The 17,761-nt window shown below is 44.2% G+C and overlaps 1 protein-coding gene across 8 annotated transcripts in view; it reads left to right on the top strand.

Annotated features, from left to right (window-relative positions):
- The first annotated feature begins 6,431 nt into the window (after positions 1-6,431).
- Positions 6,432-17,761, top strand: part of L3MBTL3 (L3MBTL histone methyl-lysine binding protein 3) — a 76,546-nt gene continuing 65,216 nt past the window's right edge. For 2 of the 8 annotated variants that reach the window (XM_085055970.1, XM_085055969.1), the window contains exons 1-2: positions 6,432-6,523; positions 16,307-16,418. In XM_085055970.1, the coding sequence (XP_084912096.1) occupies positions 6,447-6,523; positions 16,307-16,418 (189 nt within the window). In that variant the 5' untranslated portion in view covers positions 6,432-6,446. Of the gene's footprint in view, positions 6,614-7,728; positions 7,903-8,247; positions 8,622-9,379; positions 9,530-16,306; positions 16,419-17,761 lie in introns of those variants that run through there. The other 6 variants (XM_085055972.1, XM_085055971.1, XM_085055968.1 and 3 more) reach the window with 6 other exon arrangements.

Below are 17,761 nucleotides of genomic sequence, written 5' to 3'. Positions count from 1 at the left end.
CACGTGAAGCTTATCTTGGAACATGTGAAAATGAACTAGCTTCAGCAAAAGTATCTTTTCTGAAGTTCAGTTCCTCTTGAACGCTTAAGAGCATGCATCAGTTCTGTTATCAGTGGATATTGAAGTCAAATCATGTTGTGGGAAACTGCAAATGTAAACCAACATGAGTTGGTTCTTCCACAAATAGGCATCAGCCTGCACAGACTACTAACATATACAGTTCTGTGCTCAAAGCAAAAAGAATATCCTGCCTGCTTTGTTGTGGTAGCCAGGAGACCGAGTTCTCCATTGAAACGTGTTTGTCGAACCTTGAATTCTATAGCAAACAGGTACTCCCACCTCTCACTATTGTGTGCAATTATTTTACTAAGAATATTAGTTCACACTTGTAATTATTTTCTAGATAATAAATGAGATTTTAGCAGATTGATTTACTAGCATGAAGGGTTAGCATATAGCTTAAAAGTTCAGAACAAAAACTCCCTTTTACTTACTGAAGCTACTATTTACATTTGCATTTACATATTCACTTACATATATAGATCAATGAGAGCACAATGCCCACTATGCCAGCACAGGAAATGTATGAGTTGACTCCACAAAGCCTGATGACTCAGGATCATTGGCAATGGAATATAAATTTCTAAGATTCTGAATAATCCATTCGTTGTCAGTCTCAGAAACAGGCCCCATTAATTCTCTGTTGCTTGTCAAAAGAGGGAAATGCTATTGCTGTGTATCCATATGACACAACATCACTGGAAAAACGTTATAAAGGACTCAGTTCTTGTTGTTCTACATGGGTTGTCGGACCTAACAGCAAACAGGAGATGCTTTGTCTGTTGCTTTAATTGCAGTTACATTTGGCAGGCCTAGTGGATACCTGTTCAGCTGCAATCCTAATTCTGAATTCTCAGGTAAAGAAAACCTCCTAAGAATGTCCAAAAATGCTTTGTTCAATGTTTGCTGCATTTCTGCTTTCCTTCGTTAACCTTTAACCATTGGCATCAGGCTTTTGCATTAGCCGCTGTAAGGAGAAATCTGTTTGCTCAGAGTAAACCTGTGCATTATCCCACATACATCAAGCATGTACTGCCTGTTATATGCAATCTTACACCATCAGTACTAAAAAAAAAAAAAATAAATGGGTGTTATTTACTTGTTTGAACACACTAATAGAGAAAAAAAATTGAAAATAAAGAAGAGTTTGCATGCATACTTCGAGTCATTTGCTTTTATGTCTAATACAAGCAATATTTGGGATTCTTTCCTCTTCATCTACTGCTGGACCAATTTATATTTTACTAGGAATGTCCACATGTGGCTGTGAGTCACTAAGTCTGACACATGTTGCTCTAAAATCTGTTCTATTGCTCTCCAGGGAGAGCAAGTTAGAGCAAGTTCTCACCCTGCCATTGTGTTTTAAGGACCTTGGATGGGACTTCCTCCTCTTTTCCCCATGCTGCCAGGCTTTGCCGTCCAAGCGGACCCACAGGATGAGCTATTTATTCACTTCCAGATATTTTTCAGCAGCAGTTATAGATCTAAAAATTCTACAAACAATTATTAAAATAACCCCTGCTTTTGTTGCCTATTTCAACAGAATTGTTTTCCACCTAAGAATTGAAGACTGCAAGCCTTTCTCATTCAGCTTCTGTTCCCAAGAGTGATGTTTGTTCTGTGCTGCCTCATCAACTTGCCTTCTTTGTGCATATTAAAAATACAGCCTTAGCTCTCAGAGTGACTACCAGCTTTTGGACGACAGGTCTGGAGTATCCAGCCTGAACAGACTGTCCAATGTAATGCTCTGCTGCAAGGCTGTTACAATCTTATCCACAGTTGGAGTCAAAGCCTTTCACTACAGCAAACCATAATGGCCCTCATAAGCAGAGTGTGCCCTCATACCCTAGGAAAGAACCTGCATGAATACAGTTCTGTGCCAAAAAGAGCCCTGCTGGGTTGCCCTCTTCCCCACAAATAACCAAGATACTGCTCATTACTATCCCTTAAAACTACATCTAGGAAGCTCCATTTTTAAAGACTGCAAATCCCGTTACCTCCAGTTTTGCCTGGCACAGGCTCCCTCCCTTCTTCCCTCTTTCTTTCCTTGACCCACTTATATACTGTTTGCCCCTTTCCATAGTACTTGCTGTCCTCTGTGGTGTCCCTCTTTTTTCTGCTACCCCCTCCTTTCCTCTTCCTCAGGACCTTTATTCTTACCCATTTCTTTTGGCCTATCCATTCCAGACTGCACAATCTCTGCTGTACCTTCATAGCTCTTGCATCTGGTGCCACCTCCTGCATTCTTCAACTGATTTAAGATTTGCCAGTGCTCCAAGCCCTTCCCCAATGTCCAACCCACATGTCCAAGCTTCTAATTTCATCCTTCTCCTGGTTCAAGAGTCCTCATCAATATTCCTAATTTGCATTTGACTCACTCTTACAAATTACTTTTTCTGCTTTTACAACTCATTATTCTGGTCCAATCCTCCCCAAATTCTTCATATGCAATACTGCTCTGGATTCATTCCTGAACTGACAATACCATAGCTTCCCTATCCGCCTTTGAATTTCTTAAGGATGAAGATCAACTCTGGAAAGCTCTGTAGTGTTGCAACTTTGTGAAACTAGGACTTTCAAAGGTTTCATCAATGTCTCAAAATGTCTAGTCTCTAGAAACAAGCTCTCCAAGGCTGCACCTACAGTGCATCCAGGGCACGTTGGGCTGAAACCTGTCTGGAAAACACTGCCATTTCTTTCAAGTACTCATGCTCAAGTTTCCTTTCCAGGAAAAAAAGGCTGTTGCACACCCAAATCTCACTCCAGTAGGGAATTGGGATGCAGCTAGGAAGGCACACATTTGAAAGCTAGGAAGTATTACTGGCTCTCCAGTTTAGCGTGACATTTGAATCAACTTTGATAATTATTACAGGATTGGCAGCAAAACCAGTTGATTCTATTGACAAAAAGTCTGTTGTTATTTCTTCACGTGTGGACATCAAGTTCTCTGGACAGGGAGACAGCATTGTTGAGAGGAACTGGAATCACCACAGACTGCAGTTTGCTTGCCTTAATTGGTAGATGAGCACATACAGCTTCTCTCTTCATTCCCAACTTCTTAAAGGTTTCACACTTCCATTTTCCTGGCTTAGTTTTATATCACATATACAATTTTTTTTCCACACAGTGATTGCCCTCAAGCCCTTTTTCTGTCCTCCAGGTTGGAGAAGAATCACATGGCAGACTGATGACTGCCACTGGTGAGAAAGGTCACACAATGAGCTGCACAGGTTACTAGAAGTGCGATAAAACACCCATGCAGGCTATTTTTGATTAACGAGGCCATCTTTAAGGTATGTTCATCTGTATTGTAGAAATCAAGACCTCAGAATACCAAATAATTTGCTAAAATGTAAATACTGATTCTTTTTCTCAGTTTATATAGATGCTTGCTGAGGAGCCATTAGATCACATGAACCCAATATGCAAACTGAATGGATAATGTACATTACTTTGCTTTTACCCCCTTAAATGGTACTCAAGATTTGGGATTTGAAAGCCATGTATATGGATGTTCATGCACATGCTCTTAGACAAATAATCAGTATTTGGCTACAGCACAAACACCTATTCAACGAGTTACAAGAATACTTAGAGAGAGACCAAATTTAGCTACTCCAAAATCTGTCATTAAACATACTGCCAAAATCATATTAAATGCCATACTTACATATAGAAAACAAGTGTTCAAAATTCTCTGCCTTTGGAATACAGATGGAATTCTAGTATTAAATAAAATGGCAACAGAATTAATGTTTAAAGAGCATATGTGAATAATGTTTAATCTATTTTTACTCAATAAATTTTTATTGACAAAATAATGGGTTTATTATACATCACAAGCTGACACTATGATTAGGGCAAGGATCGAAGAAGAGACAGAGAACAGAAGGTACCTTTATTAATTTCATAGGTCCTTTTATTTTAATCAAAGAGTTATCTGTTTGATCCAATAAAGCAGCTATGTGCTATTTCACATCCTTAGTTTCAGTTACTACTTCCAATGTACATCCTTCAAGGAGCTTTTCCACCTTTGTCATCACTTTCTGTAAGAGACTACACTCATATAATAGTCACACATATGACTATATTTCCCTTTAGGATTCTCAGAGGAAAGGCACAAAGTCTTTAAAGCATAAATAAAATAATGGCAGATAACTAGTATTTTCTTAACAGGGCATGTTACACCCTCTCCCCCAAAACATCAATATGATCTGGAGAATAATCTACACAGGTTGAGCATCCTAAAGAGTTTGAAACACCATCAAAATGTACCATTCTTTGAGTATCTTCTGCAGAGCTCAGCTAATTTAATGCTACAATAGAATAATCTAGTTATTTGGCAACTGTCTGACTTAAAACATTTCAACAACATTGAACATTGGGAACATTGGGAAATAATTTTCAAAAAAGTGCTGAATTACTTCAGTTACAGTTAATTCTTTGTTTCTAACACATAAATTTCCTCAACAAAGAGTTCAGTGGTGGAAAGTAGGAATTTTCTCATCCTTTATTATTTTCTGCATCTGTGTTTTAAAGAGTTAAAATGTATATTATCACTAATTATTACAATTAGGTTAATACTGTTTTCTGTAATTAGTTTCTAATGAACATATGTTTATTGATGAAAACTGCAGCCTTTATGCAATGCCATTTGAGCAGAAGGGGTGTGAGAAGTCTCATCATTGCTCATCATAAAACAACTATAATGTATTTTGCTTAGGCACCAATCCTGTGAATACTTAACTGTGAGCCCCATTTTACTGCTGTGAAAAAAAGTTAATTTAAATAGATAGAAACTGTCAAGGTAGGATGGTAAAAGCCCGATTGTCTGAACTGTTTGAACATCGGTATAGTTTAGGGGAGCAGAGTTGTCAACCTTGGTTCTTAAATATTTTAATGCACATTCTGAAGTAAATACCCTACTGAACAGAAGCTGAGGCTAGGAAGCCCCGTGAGAGACAGACCATGGCTATCCCGTGTCCAGTGTGATGCTGTCCCGTCATGGGGGTCATAGGGTAATACAGTATGTATCCATAATACCAAAAAGATTGTACTTAGTCTTGCAATTTGTATTTATTTCTATCGATATTCAGCTGATACGTACTACTGGCTGCCTATTAGTATTTATTATTATTTCTGTCCTAGTAACCTGGGCCAAAGTTGGAAGTGTAACCACAGAAGGCAGCATATATAAAAGCAAGACAAAGTTTGGTCATCTATCATTACTGGGATTAACAAAAGATATATTGAGATTCCATAGTTATTTTTAAGAGATATGCAATAATATGCCAAACTATAAAAACATCAAAATTTACTTTGCCAGTTTTTGCGTTTAGGACAGAATGACTTTAGGGAGATGCTGTGTGGTCTGAAAAAAATATTTATGATTAGTATAATTAAGATTGTGTTCTGTGTTGTTTTATACTTCGCCTCAAACTACATATATGTATATACATTTACAAAAGTATCATATATACATCTGGTCGAAATTCTCCATCCTCCCTCTTCCGCAGTACAGTTAGGCCTCATATAGGTCTATGCTATGTAATGTCCTTTTGCCAGCAGATCTCCTTGCAGGTGAAGTCCACCCTGGGAAATCCCATGCAATAACAAGGGCCTCCAGTTTTCACTGTTTTCTTAACCAGTGACAGAAGGTAAATGAAGATGATATTTGTCTTTAGGAAGACGGGGCACCCATGGAGAGCATTCAAGCAGGTGGCACATCTGAGACCAGTTTTATTTTGTAAGCTGGCTAGGTTGTAAACGAGATGAGGCCCATCACGAGGAATGTGTCCATACCGAACGCACCCCGTATTTCGGGAGCGCAGGAGGAGCCTGCTCCGAGCTGCCCGGCTTCAGACCATCTCCCCAGGGGTCCCCTCGACGGCCGCGGCGGAGGGCAGCCCCTCTCCCGCAGGACTCGCACTTTCCTTACTGGTGCCCAGCTGTTGTGCCTCTGCCCCAGGTCAGTTCTGCGCAGAGGATGAGGCCAAGAGCCGCAGACAGGCTCTCCCCGGTCCCCCGGCGCCCACCACGCAACCTCAGCAGCACCTGGCGGGACCCCCGAGGACCGGACCTCTCCCTCCCCGAAAAGTGCAAGGCGTTATTTTTGAAAGCGCCCAAAATAGCGCGCGGCTGCTGCACAAGTCTCCTTATTATTCCTCCAGCGTCGGCAGTAAATCACGGGGAGGATGCACCTCCGCCGGAGCCCTTGTCGGCGGCCGCGTTTTGGGTGAGGGCGATGCCCGCCGCCGGTGGCGGCTGCCGGGTGCCGGCTGCGGGCGGCCGGGGCGCAGCGGCAGCGCAGGCGAGGGAGGAAGAGGAGCCGCGGCGGCGGCGGCGGCGGCAGTTTCCCCTTTCCCCAGCCCTGGCTCCGCGGGCGCATGCTCACTGTGCCCGCAGCCCTGGACCATATTTGTCAGGACTACTCGAGAGACGGAGAAAGAGAGAATTTGGGGGGGTAAGGAGCGGCGGGTTCCGATCTGATCCGCAAGCCGTTTAGGGAGCCGCGATGGCAAAGGCTGGTGACGGGTTTTAATTTTCCCCCTAGGTGAGGATGAAAGTTAGAGAGAGCGCGAGAGATAAAGGGAGAGACGCACCTCCTCTCCCTCCCTTACGAAACGTATCTGGGGAAGGGGAGGGGGGCTTCTCCCCGACCACCTCGAGCAGAAAGGATGGAAGTTAATGCCGGGGAAAGTGGGCAAGTGACTCGCAAGTGGCTGGGGAGCGGCCGGGGCACCGGGGATCTCACTAAATCATAAGTGTACGAGTGTGAAAGAGGAACAAAAGAAAGAGAGAGGTGCCTGGTATTTCTTTTTCTTTTCCCAAACACATGAAGGGAGTACATGTATATATATATGCGCTGTATATTTATATACATACACGGGCACGCACGCACGTATGTGTATGTACATATATATATACACGGGGGAGGGAGCTGTGGAAATGTGTTTGGGGGGGCCTTTTTTTGGGGGGGGGAGTGGGTTCCGAAGGGAGGGGGAAGGGAAGGGGAGAGACATTTTGCAGACTTGCCCCACCAATGAGCTTGTCAGTTGGCTCCATTTAATGACACTTACGGGGCACCGCCGCGCTGTTGGGAACAATGTGATGCGGGTGCCGCGGCCGGGCGGCGGGGGGGAAGCTGGGGGGGCACGGGTGTGCGTGTGAGCGCCGGGCGGGGAGGGAGCGGAGCGGAGCGGAGGGAGGGGGCTCGCTGCCAACCCGAGCCCCCCCTCCGCAGCCCCGGCTCTTTGTTCGCACAGGCTGAAGGACGGGGAGAAGTGCGGGCTGCGAGGGGGCAATGCGCAGCGGAGAGGGGTGCGAAAAAGCCCCGGGTTTTTCGGTCGGAAGCGGCGAGAGGTGGCGGCTGCCGGGATATACCGGTTGAATGTGCCGTGGGTCCCCGTGTGCGAAGGCCTCTACCAGCGCGCAGCGGAGAGTTTGTATTTTCCGTCGCTCCTGCACTTTGTGTGATTGTGTGCGAGAGATATTTAAAATATAATCATCTCCCAATTTCCGCCATTTTGGGGAAAGTTTGCACACACATACACATTCAAGAAAAAAAAAAAGGCAAGCTTGTAGCAATTTTTTTTTTTTTAAAGAGACGAAAAAAAAAAAGTCTTTTGCTCGAGTGCTCAGTTCCTGCCTCTGTGCGGTGCGTGCGCCGCGCTCGCTGCGGCAGACATGTGAGGCGGCGGGGGAACGGCCCCTGCCCGCTTCGGGCTGCGTGCGGCGGCGGGGGCCGGCGCCTGTCACCGCCGCCGGCTCCGCGGGCCGGCCTCGGGGGGCTGCCGGGGGCTGGCCCCGGGCTGCCGGCGGTGTGTGTGAGCGCACATACACGTGAGTGCGTATTTTGCCGACGACGGGGGCAGGGAGCGGGGGGGGAGGCAGGGGCAGGGAATAGGACGCGGCTTTTCTGTTAAGTTGCGCGCTCTCGCCTGAAGTGCGGCCGGGGTGGGGGAGCGGCCCCCGTGCACACGCCCGTCTCTGCCTCCCCGTCTCCGCAGCCGGTGCATATAACAACAGGATATAGGCACACTTGTTCTCGCTAGCGCGTGTGGGGCGGTGTTTTTTCGGTGGGGGGGCGGAAAGCGATTTTTTTTTTTTTTTCGGAGGGGGGGAGGGAGCGGCGGCCGACGGGAAGGCGCTCCCGCGGAGCGGCCGCCCGCCCCCGGCCGGGGCTTGGGAGAGGCTGCCGGGGCTGCAGCGCCCGGGGCGGGGGGCGCCGCGTCGGGGCCGCAGCGGCGCCCGCTCCCCACCCCCATGGTTTTCCCCCCTCCCCGTCGGAGCGGGCGCACGCGAGAGCGTGAGAGAAAAAGTTGCAGCGCGGGGCCGGGCGCTGGTGGCTGCGGGGCCGGGCGGGGGCGAGCCCTCCGGGGGAGCGGCGTGTGCCGGCCCCTCCCGCGGGAAGGGGTGACTTCTCCGCCGAGGGATGCCCGGAGATCGGCTGCGAGCGGCCGACGAGCGAGCCCCCGCAGCCCCCTAGAAAAAAAGAGAGCTCGCCCCCCTCCTCCTCCTCCTTCTCCTCCGCGCTGGGGGAGGGGAGGAGGGAGGAGAAGGTAACATTTTTTAAATTTTTTTTTCCTTTCCAGTCGGAGGCAACCTCCTTTTCCCGGATCCCGGTCCCGGAGCGGGAGGGGGGGCGGCGAAGGGGGTGGGGGTGGGAAATAAAAAAAAAAGCGAGGGACCCGGTAAACAAGCAGAGTCCCTCTCTCGTTGTGCAACTTCCTCAGGAACACTTAACACCCAGTTCCTCTCCCACCCCCGCCCGCACCGCGCTCGCCCCCACCGCCGCCCCCTCGCCGGGGCAGGGGGGCACTCTTCCCCCGCTCTGTTTAATTGCCCGGGGCGGAGGCGAAGGAAAAAAGGCAAATTCGGTAGGGAAACGCAGAGACTCGAGAACCGCTTTCCCCGAGCGCTGCTCCCGAGGAGCCGGGCGGGCGCTTTTGTCTCGGTGGTTCTGCCCGAGCCTGGGGAAGACGCGGACCTGAGCCCGGGTTTTCTCCAGAAAGTTTCAAGTGCAGCAAAAACACGCCGCAAAACTGGCCAAGGAGGGACCTCTGCTGGTAGGCCGCGGGCTGCCGGCGCCGGGGAGCGGCGGCCGCGCCCGCCGGGCCTCGCCGCAGCGTTCCGGCCGCCGCCGCGCTCCGCCGCGCCGGGCGCAGGGCAGCGGGCGGGGAGCGGCCCGGGCGGCTCCGGGCGGGCGCTGCCCGGGCTGCCGTGCCCCGCCGGGGGGCATGGCCTGGGCGGGAGCGGCGGGGGGCGCGCCCTGCGGCCGTGTCACTTGTCCCACTCGAGAGCGCGGCGTGAGACCCAGCGGGTTTTAGGTTTGAGGAGCGCTGCGTGGGTAGGAGGCCCCTGGAGATGCGGCAGCCTCCCTCGGGGCGCGAGGGTCACGGCCTCTCCCTTGTCTTTTAATTACCTGTGCTTAGCTGCGCGGTGTGAAAGCTTTACAGCGAAAGGCAGCGTGAGTTACATTTTTAGTTTTGTTCTATTCTTAATTTCTTCCGTGTAGTTGAGTGGCACTGGACCGATCGTATTTGCTGTTTCTACTCATGAATGGATGCTCAGTCGTGGGTGCTAAAAATCAGGTGGTGAGCATAAATAAAGCTCATGATATAAAAAGTTCAGCCTATGTCATTTTAGGAAATAGTCTGTGCTCGGGATTGTAACACAGTTTTCTTAGTGCAAATTTGAAAGCTGTTTGGGAACCGATGCTTTTTACTGAGAAAGTTACCGCATTCCCAGAAGTGTATATGATGAACATCTGTAAGAGAGAAACTCCCTGAAAGTAGTGGCTGAAGGCAGCAGAGCTTTCCACTTTAAGCTGGGTGGTGCCGGGTAGACGCTTTTTCCTGGTGAGACTTCAGCAGCTTCGGCTGTGGTCCAGTTGGTCTCATGAACTGGTGCTCTAGTGAAGGTGGCTGAAGCAATCGTCTTGGATGGTGTTTGTTGCCAGTTGGGCAATTGTAATAAACTCTGGTTTAGATTGCTTTTGTGGTGTATGTTTCACCTTCAGTTTATTGAGTTTTTGAGTATTGCTTTAAAAGTTTCAGTAACTTGTGATGACTCCTTTTCCTCTAACTTGTTGAGTTTTGTTTGGCATCACCTGTTCTGTGAAGAGAGATGGTTGAGTTTTTGCGGGCTGTTCAATTTGCTATCTTGTTTTTTTAATACTGCTGGTAAGGAGGATGATGGATTGTGAGTGATGGGTGTGAGGAATCAGTGATGAGCTGGCATGCGGCTTACTGAAGAAACTGATAGCATGTGTGTAGTCATAGCTTGTTCGTGCTTCGGTAGTAGGACCGCTCGTCACAATGGGAGATGCCAGCAGCTCTTTATGAATGGCAGAGAAGGGAAAATCTGTAAATGCAGTGACCTGCTGAGTGTATTTAGGAGCTAGAAAAGGTGAACTAATTGTTTATAGACAGCAGAGCTTATGGAAGCTGGTAATAACTGGCAGATGAGGAAGAGAATGGCATGAGTCAGACAAAAGGGATGCTCAGATGTATGTTGAATTGACTTTGGGTAGGAAATAACAATTCGAACAGATCGGGTGATAGGAGGTGTGAAGATTCGGTGCAGGCAGTGTCTGCATAGGGGAAGGAAGGAGGCACAAATAAATAGAGAAGTTTTCGGTAACTTCCTGTGCCTGCAATTTTAAGCAATTAAGAGAATTTAAGGCATAGGATTTCAGAGTTGTTGTATGCAACTCTTACTATCTGAGCAGGTTAAATCTCCACTCAGGCCTGCACAGACAATAACAGAAATAAAGGAGTCATGAAAGCTTTGCAGAGGAAATACTTTTCTGGTGTGAGGTACAGGCTGTTTATAAACAAGAAAAGGCTGTCGGTGGTAAATTTCATCAGATGACAGAATAGCTTTGGTATTGGGTAACTATTGTTGTTATGGTGTCTTGTGGATATTTGAAAATGAGGCAGTAGGTGAAGGCTGCGTGTAGTTGTTACCCAGTCTCTAGCAATGGTACAGCAATAACTCTGGTACCTTGCTGACAGAGACCAGGCTCGGATGCGGACAGCATGAATCTCCTTTAAGCACTGGTGCAGACTCAGGGTTCATTGCATTTTGTAATGCATTTGTGACCAGATTCTTCCTGTGAGGGAAAAAGGTTTAAAGCCAAAGTGTTGGGAAGCAGGAGCAAACATACCCAGTAGCCCTAGAGAATCCAGTAGTCAGAAGAGTAGCAACAGGTAAAATAAGAGTAAATAATGCTAAGGGGACATCATCAATAGGAACTCTGGTCCTTTTTCTGTTAAAAACATTGAGTGGCAAAGAATTTTAAGATGTGTCCCTTTGTGAATACATATAAAAGCTACATGTCTCATCTTTAAAATACCTTGCTTGTCATAAACTTCATGAGCAACAGGCAAAATAGTGAAATTTACTCAAAAAACTTTTCAACACAGAGAATAGAAACATGGGGCAGGACTAGTGAAGTAGTTTCCAAACAATGAAAAACGAGATTTTTGAGGAAAATGTGTAATTGTAAATACTTCTTTTAATGAAATATTAAAATAATAAAACCTTTAAAAAAGTACAAGAAAAAAACATATCAAAATATGGTGGGTAGCATCAAAGAATTTTACCATTTCCTGTGCTGTTCCTGTTGTGGTTGTTTTTCTTTAAGCGATGAGTCTGGTGCAAAAATATGAAGGGTGAGAAAAAGGCAAGTGTGGGGTGTGCCCAGCTCAAAGATAGGACTGTGAAGAGAAAAGGAGGGCTCACCCCAGTAGGTTTACAGTCAATTTGCTTTGCTTTTGCTTTCTTGAAGCTTAAACTTACTACTGTCGTCAAATATAGGGAGCTTACACTGTGAGTGGTAATTCCGCTTCATGTGGCTTTGGGAGTGTAACAAGTCAGTGCTGGTAGTATTCACATTCTTACATGTTAAATAAAACTCAGCTGAATATCCACTTGTCCCTGGTGTCTGGAAGTTGGTGTATTTGCAGCTCTGGTACACTGTGTTGTTCCCTTCAGATCCACTTTGTTTTCCTGATTTAGGGTTAGGGAAGATGTCTCCTTTTAGCTCATGGGTGCTACCCCAGGCAGCCTTGGAGATGTGTAAATGTATACAATGTTAGGGCAAAACCGCTAACCTGTTGCCTTTGTTTCTGAACATCCATCAGTGCTGGTGTCACCCACTCCTGTGGGGAAGAGGGACCATGGCTTGGCTCCAGAAGGATATCATCTCTCTTGGGATCTCTATTACCCTTGGAACTCTGTTTTGGTGTCACTCGCTGTGACCTCCCCTAGCTCTGTGTGCAAAACTGTGTGCCCAGTTTTGCTTCTCCTCCTAAGAGCTGTCAGCTGGGGAGAGGATCGGTATGGAACAAATCTGCTAGGCTGTCTTGTCACAGCAGCTACAGAAATCCTCAAAAGGAAAAGTAAAAATACACAGGGATTTATAAGAAGAAAAGACAAATTACTGCAAACATGTTGTGCCACTCTGGCAATGATGACTGGTGGCTTTACTGCTGAAATCTGTCTCTGCTGCCCAGTGACCAGTGTTGAGCTGACCCCACTGGTTAGAAATTGTAGACATTTCACAGTTAGCATCTTAGACTTTAAAAATTTGGGTAGCGGTCAAGTAGTTTTCTCAAAGCATTGACTGGAAGAAAGACTCCTGTAACTACTTTCTGATGTATTCAGTATGTAACCCTATAATTACTTCAAAAACTACCTATAAGTTAATTGGCTTATTCTGTCCTGTTTGTTTGCTTTATATCATTAGACAGTCTCTCACCAGATTAAACTATCAATTTTTAGTGCTGTTATTCTCAGTATCTCTGTGAGGTACTTATTTATCATGGAACCAATTGGTAAAAATGAAGGTTTTTCTAAAAGATGTATCTTAATCTTATTTAACAAGCATGTTTATTTTAATGAATTTATTGTATATGTCTGAAACAAAGTTAATGTTGAAATATTAATATGCAGCACACTTCTGTTATGACTGTGAAGACTGAGATACAGGTACATCCCTAAAAGCGGATTTTGGAGATGCTTTTGGAAGATGACTTCTCCAAGTTCTTACTATTATCTCCTTTCCTTCGCATCAGCTGGCATTCACTGACAGGCATTGCCCCATATTCATCTAGTATTTTTACTACTTTTCTGGCAGCGCAGCAGCAGAAATGATAGCAGATGAAATCATTATAGAAGGAGTTATACTAGTTCAAATAACTACATCAGAGCTTTAAAAACAAAAAATAAAATGAGTAGATAAGGCATTCTTTAGTTTTCTTTGTTCTGAGATTTAGATGTAAATGTTGCAATGATTTCATCCTTTTTTACTACCTCATTGCTGTAACCATTTTATTGGTCTGTATCTCCTTTCTTATTATCATTAGTAGAGGGATATAGGCCTATCTGTCATCTGTTCAAACTCAGAAAAGCTGGAAACAGATACTTTGTTAAAAGTAATTCCTTTTTGTAAATTAATTTCTATCTGCATTGCCCTGTGACCTTTTCATCCCCACCAAGAACACTTCTGAAGGCTACAGAATGTGAAACGTATACAGATTGTGAGTTTGACGCTGAGTTAATTTCAAAAGGAAAGCAATAATGAATGTCTTTAGACGTCTTTAGAATGTGTCATTATTGCTGTTTGTTACCTGAGGAAAGTTTCTTCGCTGCAATTAAGTTAGAATTTGTATGTTTTCTTGAGACAAGTATGCTCTGAACATTTCTTTTTCCAATTTTTTATTACCTTTCATGGCTTACTCCCTGCCTAAGTAGGCTAGACTCTCAGTTTCCCACCCACCATGTAATTTTTGTGTCTATAATGAGACTGGCACCATGGGACATGGCAACATCTGATGGAGCAGCTGTCCTGTCCGATGCTCCTTGCTCCGTGGTGCAGCAGCTGCTGAGAGGAAGCATTTCCCCACAGCCTTCCAAGTCTTTTCCCGACTTCTGTCATACCTTCTGGAAAAATCATTGGAGCATGTTTTATGTAATAAACCACAGGAGGGTTGAGTGAAGTGTCCTCTGAATAGGATGATAATGTAAGATGACTTAGAGACTTCAGTCAATGCAGAACACAGCTTAGTGTTTGCTTAGCCAGGCTAATCTTGGGAGCTTTTTCCACCAATGTGCTTGAACCAGCATGTTTCATGTCCCTAAAACTTCATGGGTATCTGGAGAGATCCAATTTTTCAGGTACTCCTTAGCAGCCTGGGTCTTGTGTTCTTGAGGGAAGCCCTGTGCCTCTGCCACTGTGCTGCAGTTCAGTTTGGGGGAAGCCTGCTTGAATTGGTTTGCAGTGGTACTTGGTGGGGCTGAGCTCTGCGGTGTCCTGCTTGCAGATCAAGCAGAGATCTCAGCTGTGTTGCAGGAGCTTGCCCTGAGGTAGGGTGGGGGATTTGGCCTGGGGGTGATTTTAAAGGATGAGGTCTATGGCTTTGGGGAATTTCTCAGTTTTCACTGATTTAATGACTTTTTTAAAATGAATTTTTGTACATTGACGTTACGGTTTTCAATACTTTCTCGCAGAAAATTACCTAATGGTGGGGAAGACACATTGCATCATGTGGTTGTTCTTCAAACTTGTCATGTGAAATACGTAAATATTTCTCAAAGAGCTTTCTGTGAACCCTGCATGCAATATGAAATGACGGAGAATGCAAAAGCTTTCACTCTTAGCGGTGGATACTCCTGTTACCCTGTTGATGCTGTATAGTTGCTGTAGTGTACAGAAAGTACTCATGGAGTAAGGTATTGCTCAGGGTTTTAAAGACTTCTGCTAGAAATGAAGATGAAACTAAGGAGAAATACAAGGGACTTCACATTGTGTATCCCAAACCAGAGTAGTACCTGTCTGTAGTGGTGATGTTACAGTCACTGATACTATTTTTCTGATGAATACAATGTAAATTCAATTGCATTTCATGCAACAAAGTTAACTAAGAATTTTCCTCCTCAATCTTTAAGAAAAAGCTTCTAGATGATCTGAGTTTACTTCTGCTTGGTTTGCATCATTTGCATCATTTTGCTGTTATTGGAGTGAACAAATAGCACCTTTTTTTTCTTTTTTTTTTTTTTTTTGTGAGAAGTCAAGATTTCCAGAGAGTATTTGCAGATTCAGAGTAGATCCTATGTTAGAAATTAGATTTTAGAAAGCAAGGTTAAGCTCAGAGAAAGCTCTCTATCTATTTGAATTTCAAACACCAATACTTGCAGCAAAAGTTTGCAGTCTCCAGACCTGGTATGAAGCTTAGAAAGGATTCGTTTAAAAGTTCAGAAAGTTTACATTTCAAAAAGTTTTGAAAGTGTGAATTTCAGAAGTGGTGAGATTTTGCTAATAGTTCACAAACAATGACAGCCAATGTTGCCACTAGTTATTTCAGCTGCTAGGCGTAGGGCAGAAGTTCTTCAGAAACAAAGTTAATAAGTCAGGTTCCATATTGAACAAATTAGGTGCCAGGCCACAGATTTAAGGATTGCTGGGTTTGTGAGAAGTGAGAAGGAAGAAGTTGGTGGAACTCCCAACTGGCTGCTAGAGACACTAGCAGTTCAGTGCATCTGGTGGTGTCTTTGTGGCAGTGACAAGTGGTGAGCTGAAGCCAGGGGCCAGAGACAAGGGCTATGTACTTCTGTAGCTTGTGCAAATTTTTTGCCACAGAAGGGGATGTCCAGATGTACTATTTCTGAAGATAAATATTATCTTCTCTCTATTCACTGTTCTGAGAGGAATCCAGTAAAGTCTTGCAAAGCAATAGGTTTCTCTGGTGTATATGTGCTTCTCTACATGAAAATAAGTTTTTACAAAGGCAATTCAAAATTTAGTCAAATTTTATGGAAACAGATAAAGAATATTGAAGTGTCCTGAGTCAGATGGGGAAGCTGACAGTTTCAAATTAATTTTGAAATTTTAATTTGAACTTGGGTAAAGCAGTCACATCAGCATGTTATCCAGTATTAAGGAAATGCAGTTCTGTTAATCAGTGCTTAATGTATTTATTATAGGCATGCACTCATGTCTTGCCTTTCCCAGAACAGATGTTTTTAAGTGTACTTGAAATGTTTTCCTCATGTCAATTTATTTGCAGTTTAAAATTTTTCTTTTCTCTCCAGTACAGCCTCATTGCCTCCTAGTGTGGGAAACAGGTATTATTTTCAAAGTTTTAAAAAGATTTCCCCTTGCTTTTGTTACATCAGTGTATGTGAAATGCATTAAACCAATTACAGAATTTTCAGATAATTTTTTTTTGTTTGTTTTTAGTACATGCATCATGAATGAATCTGCCTCTAGTGGAAATGGTCAGGAGTTTGATGTATTTAGTGCAATGGACTGGAAGGATGGCATAGGTACTTTGCCAGGAAGTGACCTAAAGGTAAGACATGTAATTTTTTCAATAAGTGAAATAAAAGTGTTAAATGACAAAAGAATGCATTTGAAAAGCTGGTGTGTAGGTATCTGCTTTTATGAATAAAACATGAATCTGCAGTTCTGAGTTAAGAGACTGTAGCCTGTTAGGTTTTATCTCTGGAGTTTCTTGATTCAGTTTGTGGTGCTGGCACAGACAGCCATCATCCCCGTAGGAAGGCATAAATTAGCACTGCCTCACTATACAGACAGAATTAATCAAATGCACAAAATCCCAAAGAAATCTCAAAAGTGTGAAAATTCAGTCCACTTAGAGCATTATATTACTGTATCACTAAGAATTTTCATACTGTCAGTGACTCTCGTGGTCTTACATTCTTAGTTCTTTCTATTTCTAAAAATAGTTTATTTTTGCTGTGCTTCGGCATGTGGGTGCCTAGAAAGATGAATAAAGTGAGTACTTCTGGGCTTGGTACAGTTTAGAAATCTGAATTATATTGGAGTAGTAATTTTGCTTACATTTTTCACACTGGTTGAGCTTCCTGAAGTAAATTGTAACTATTTTATTGTGTTTTCAAATTAATTTTATTTATCTCACACTTTTTACTGTGTCGTCAGAAGGTGTCCTTTGCTGTGCTTGCAGTTTTGGTATTAGAGACTATCTTGTACCTATTTCCTGTTGACTAAAGTCACTATTTTCATATCATTCAAACTGATGTAGTTTGCTCATAGTTTGTTTTGAAAGGAATCTAAAAAGAAAATCTGTAGCATTTAAAACAACTTTTTTTCTTTTGGTGGCTGATAGGATTTCTGTTGTTGAAGTAAAGAGTCAAAAAATGTTTGAAATTCAAGACATACATGTTGTGGACGTGTTTTTCTATTGGTATTTAGGTTGTTTGTTTGATTTGTGGTTTTGTTTGAATTTTTTTTTGTTTTAGTCACAGAACAGTGCAATAAACTTGTAGAATAATTTGTTTTGCAGAGAACTTCAAGCCACCACCCAGACTGAGTACCCCAGACCTCAGGGTTGCCTCAGGGCATGTTAAATCAGGTTGCTCAGGATTTGGTTATCTCCAGGGTTGGAGATACCACAGTCTCTCTGGGCAACTTGTTCCAGCATTTGTCTACACTCATAGTAATTTTTTCCTTTCATGGATACATTGTTGGAATTTCTCCTTTTGTAGCTTATGCTTGTTGCCTCTTGTCCTTCTACTGTGCACATCTGAGAAGAACCTGGCTCTTTCCCCCTTTATATCCGCCCATTAACTGCTGGAAGACGGCAGTAAAATCTCTCCTTCTGTTCTTAAGACTGAGCAAATGGATTCACTCAGCTTCTTGCTGTCATGTGCC

Source organism: Lichenostomus cassidix, chromosome 3 (assembly GCF_008360975.1).
Source record: "Lichenostomus cassidix isolate B80296 chromosome 3, HeHo_3.0, whole genome shotgun sequence".
Lineage (NCBI taxonomy): Eukaryota > Metazoa > Chordata > Aves > Passeriformes > Meliphagidae > Lichenostomus > Lichenostomus cassidix.
Note: the sequence above shows the minus strand (reverse complement) of the source record. Positions and strands in the feature narration are given on the sequence as shown.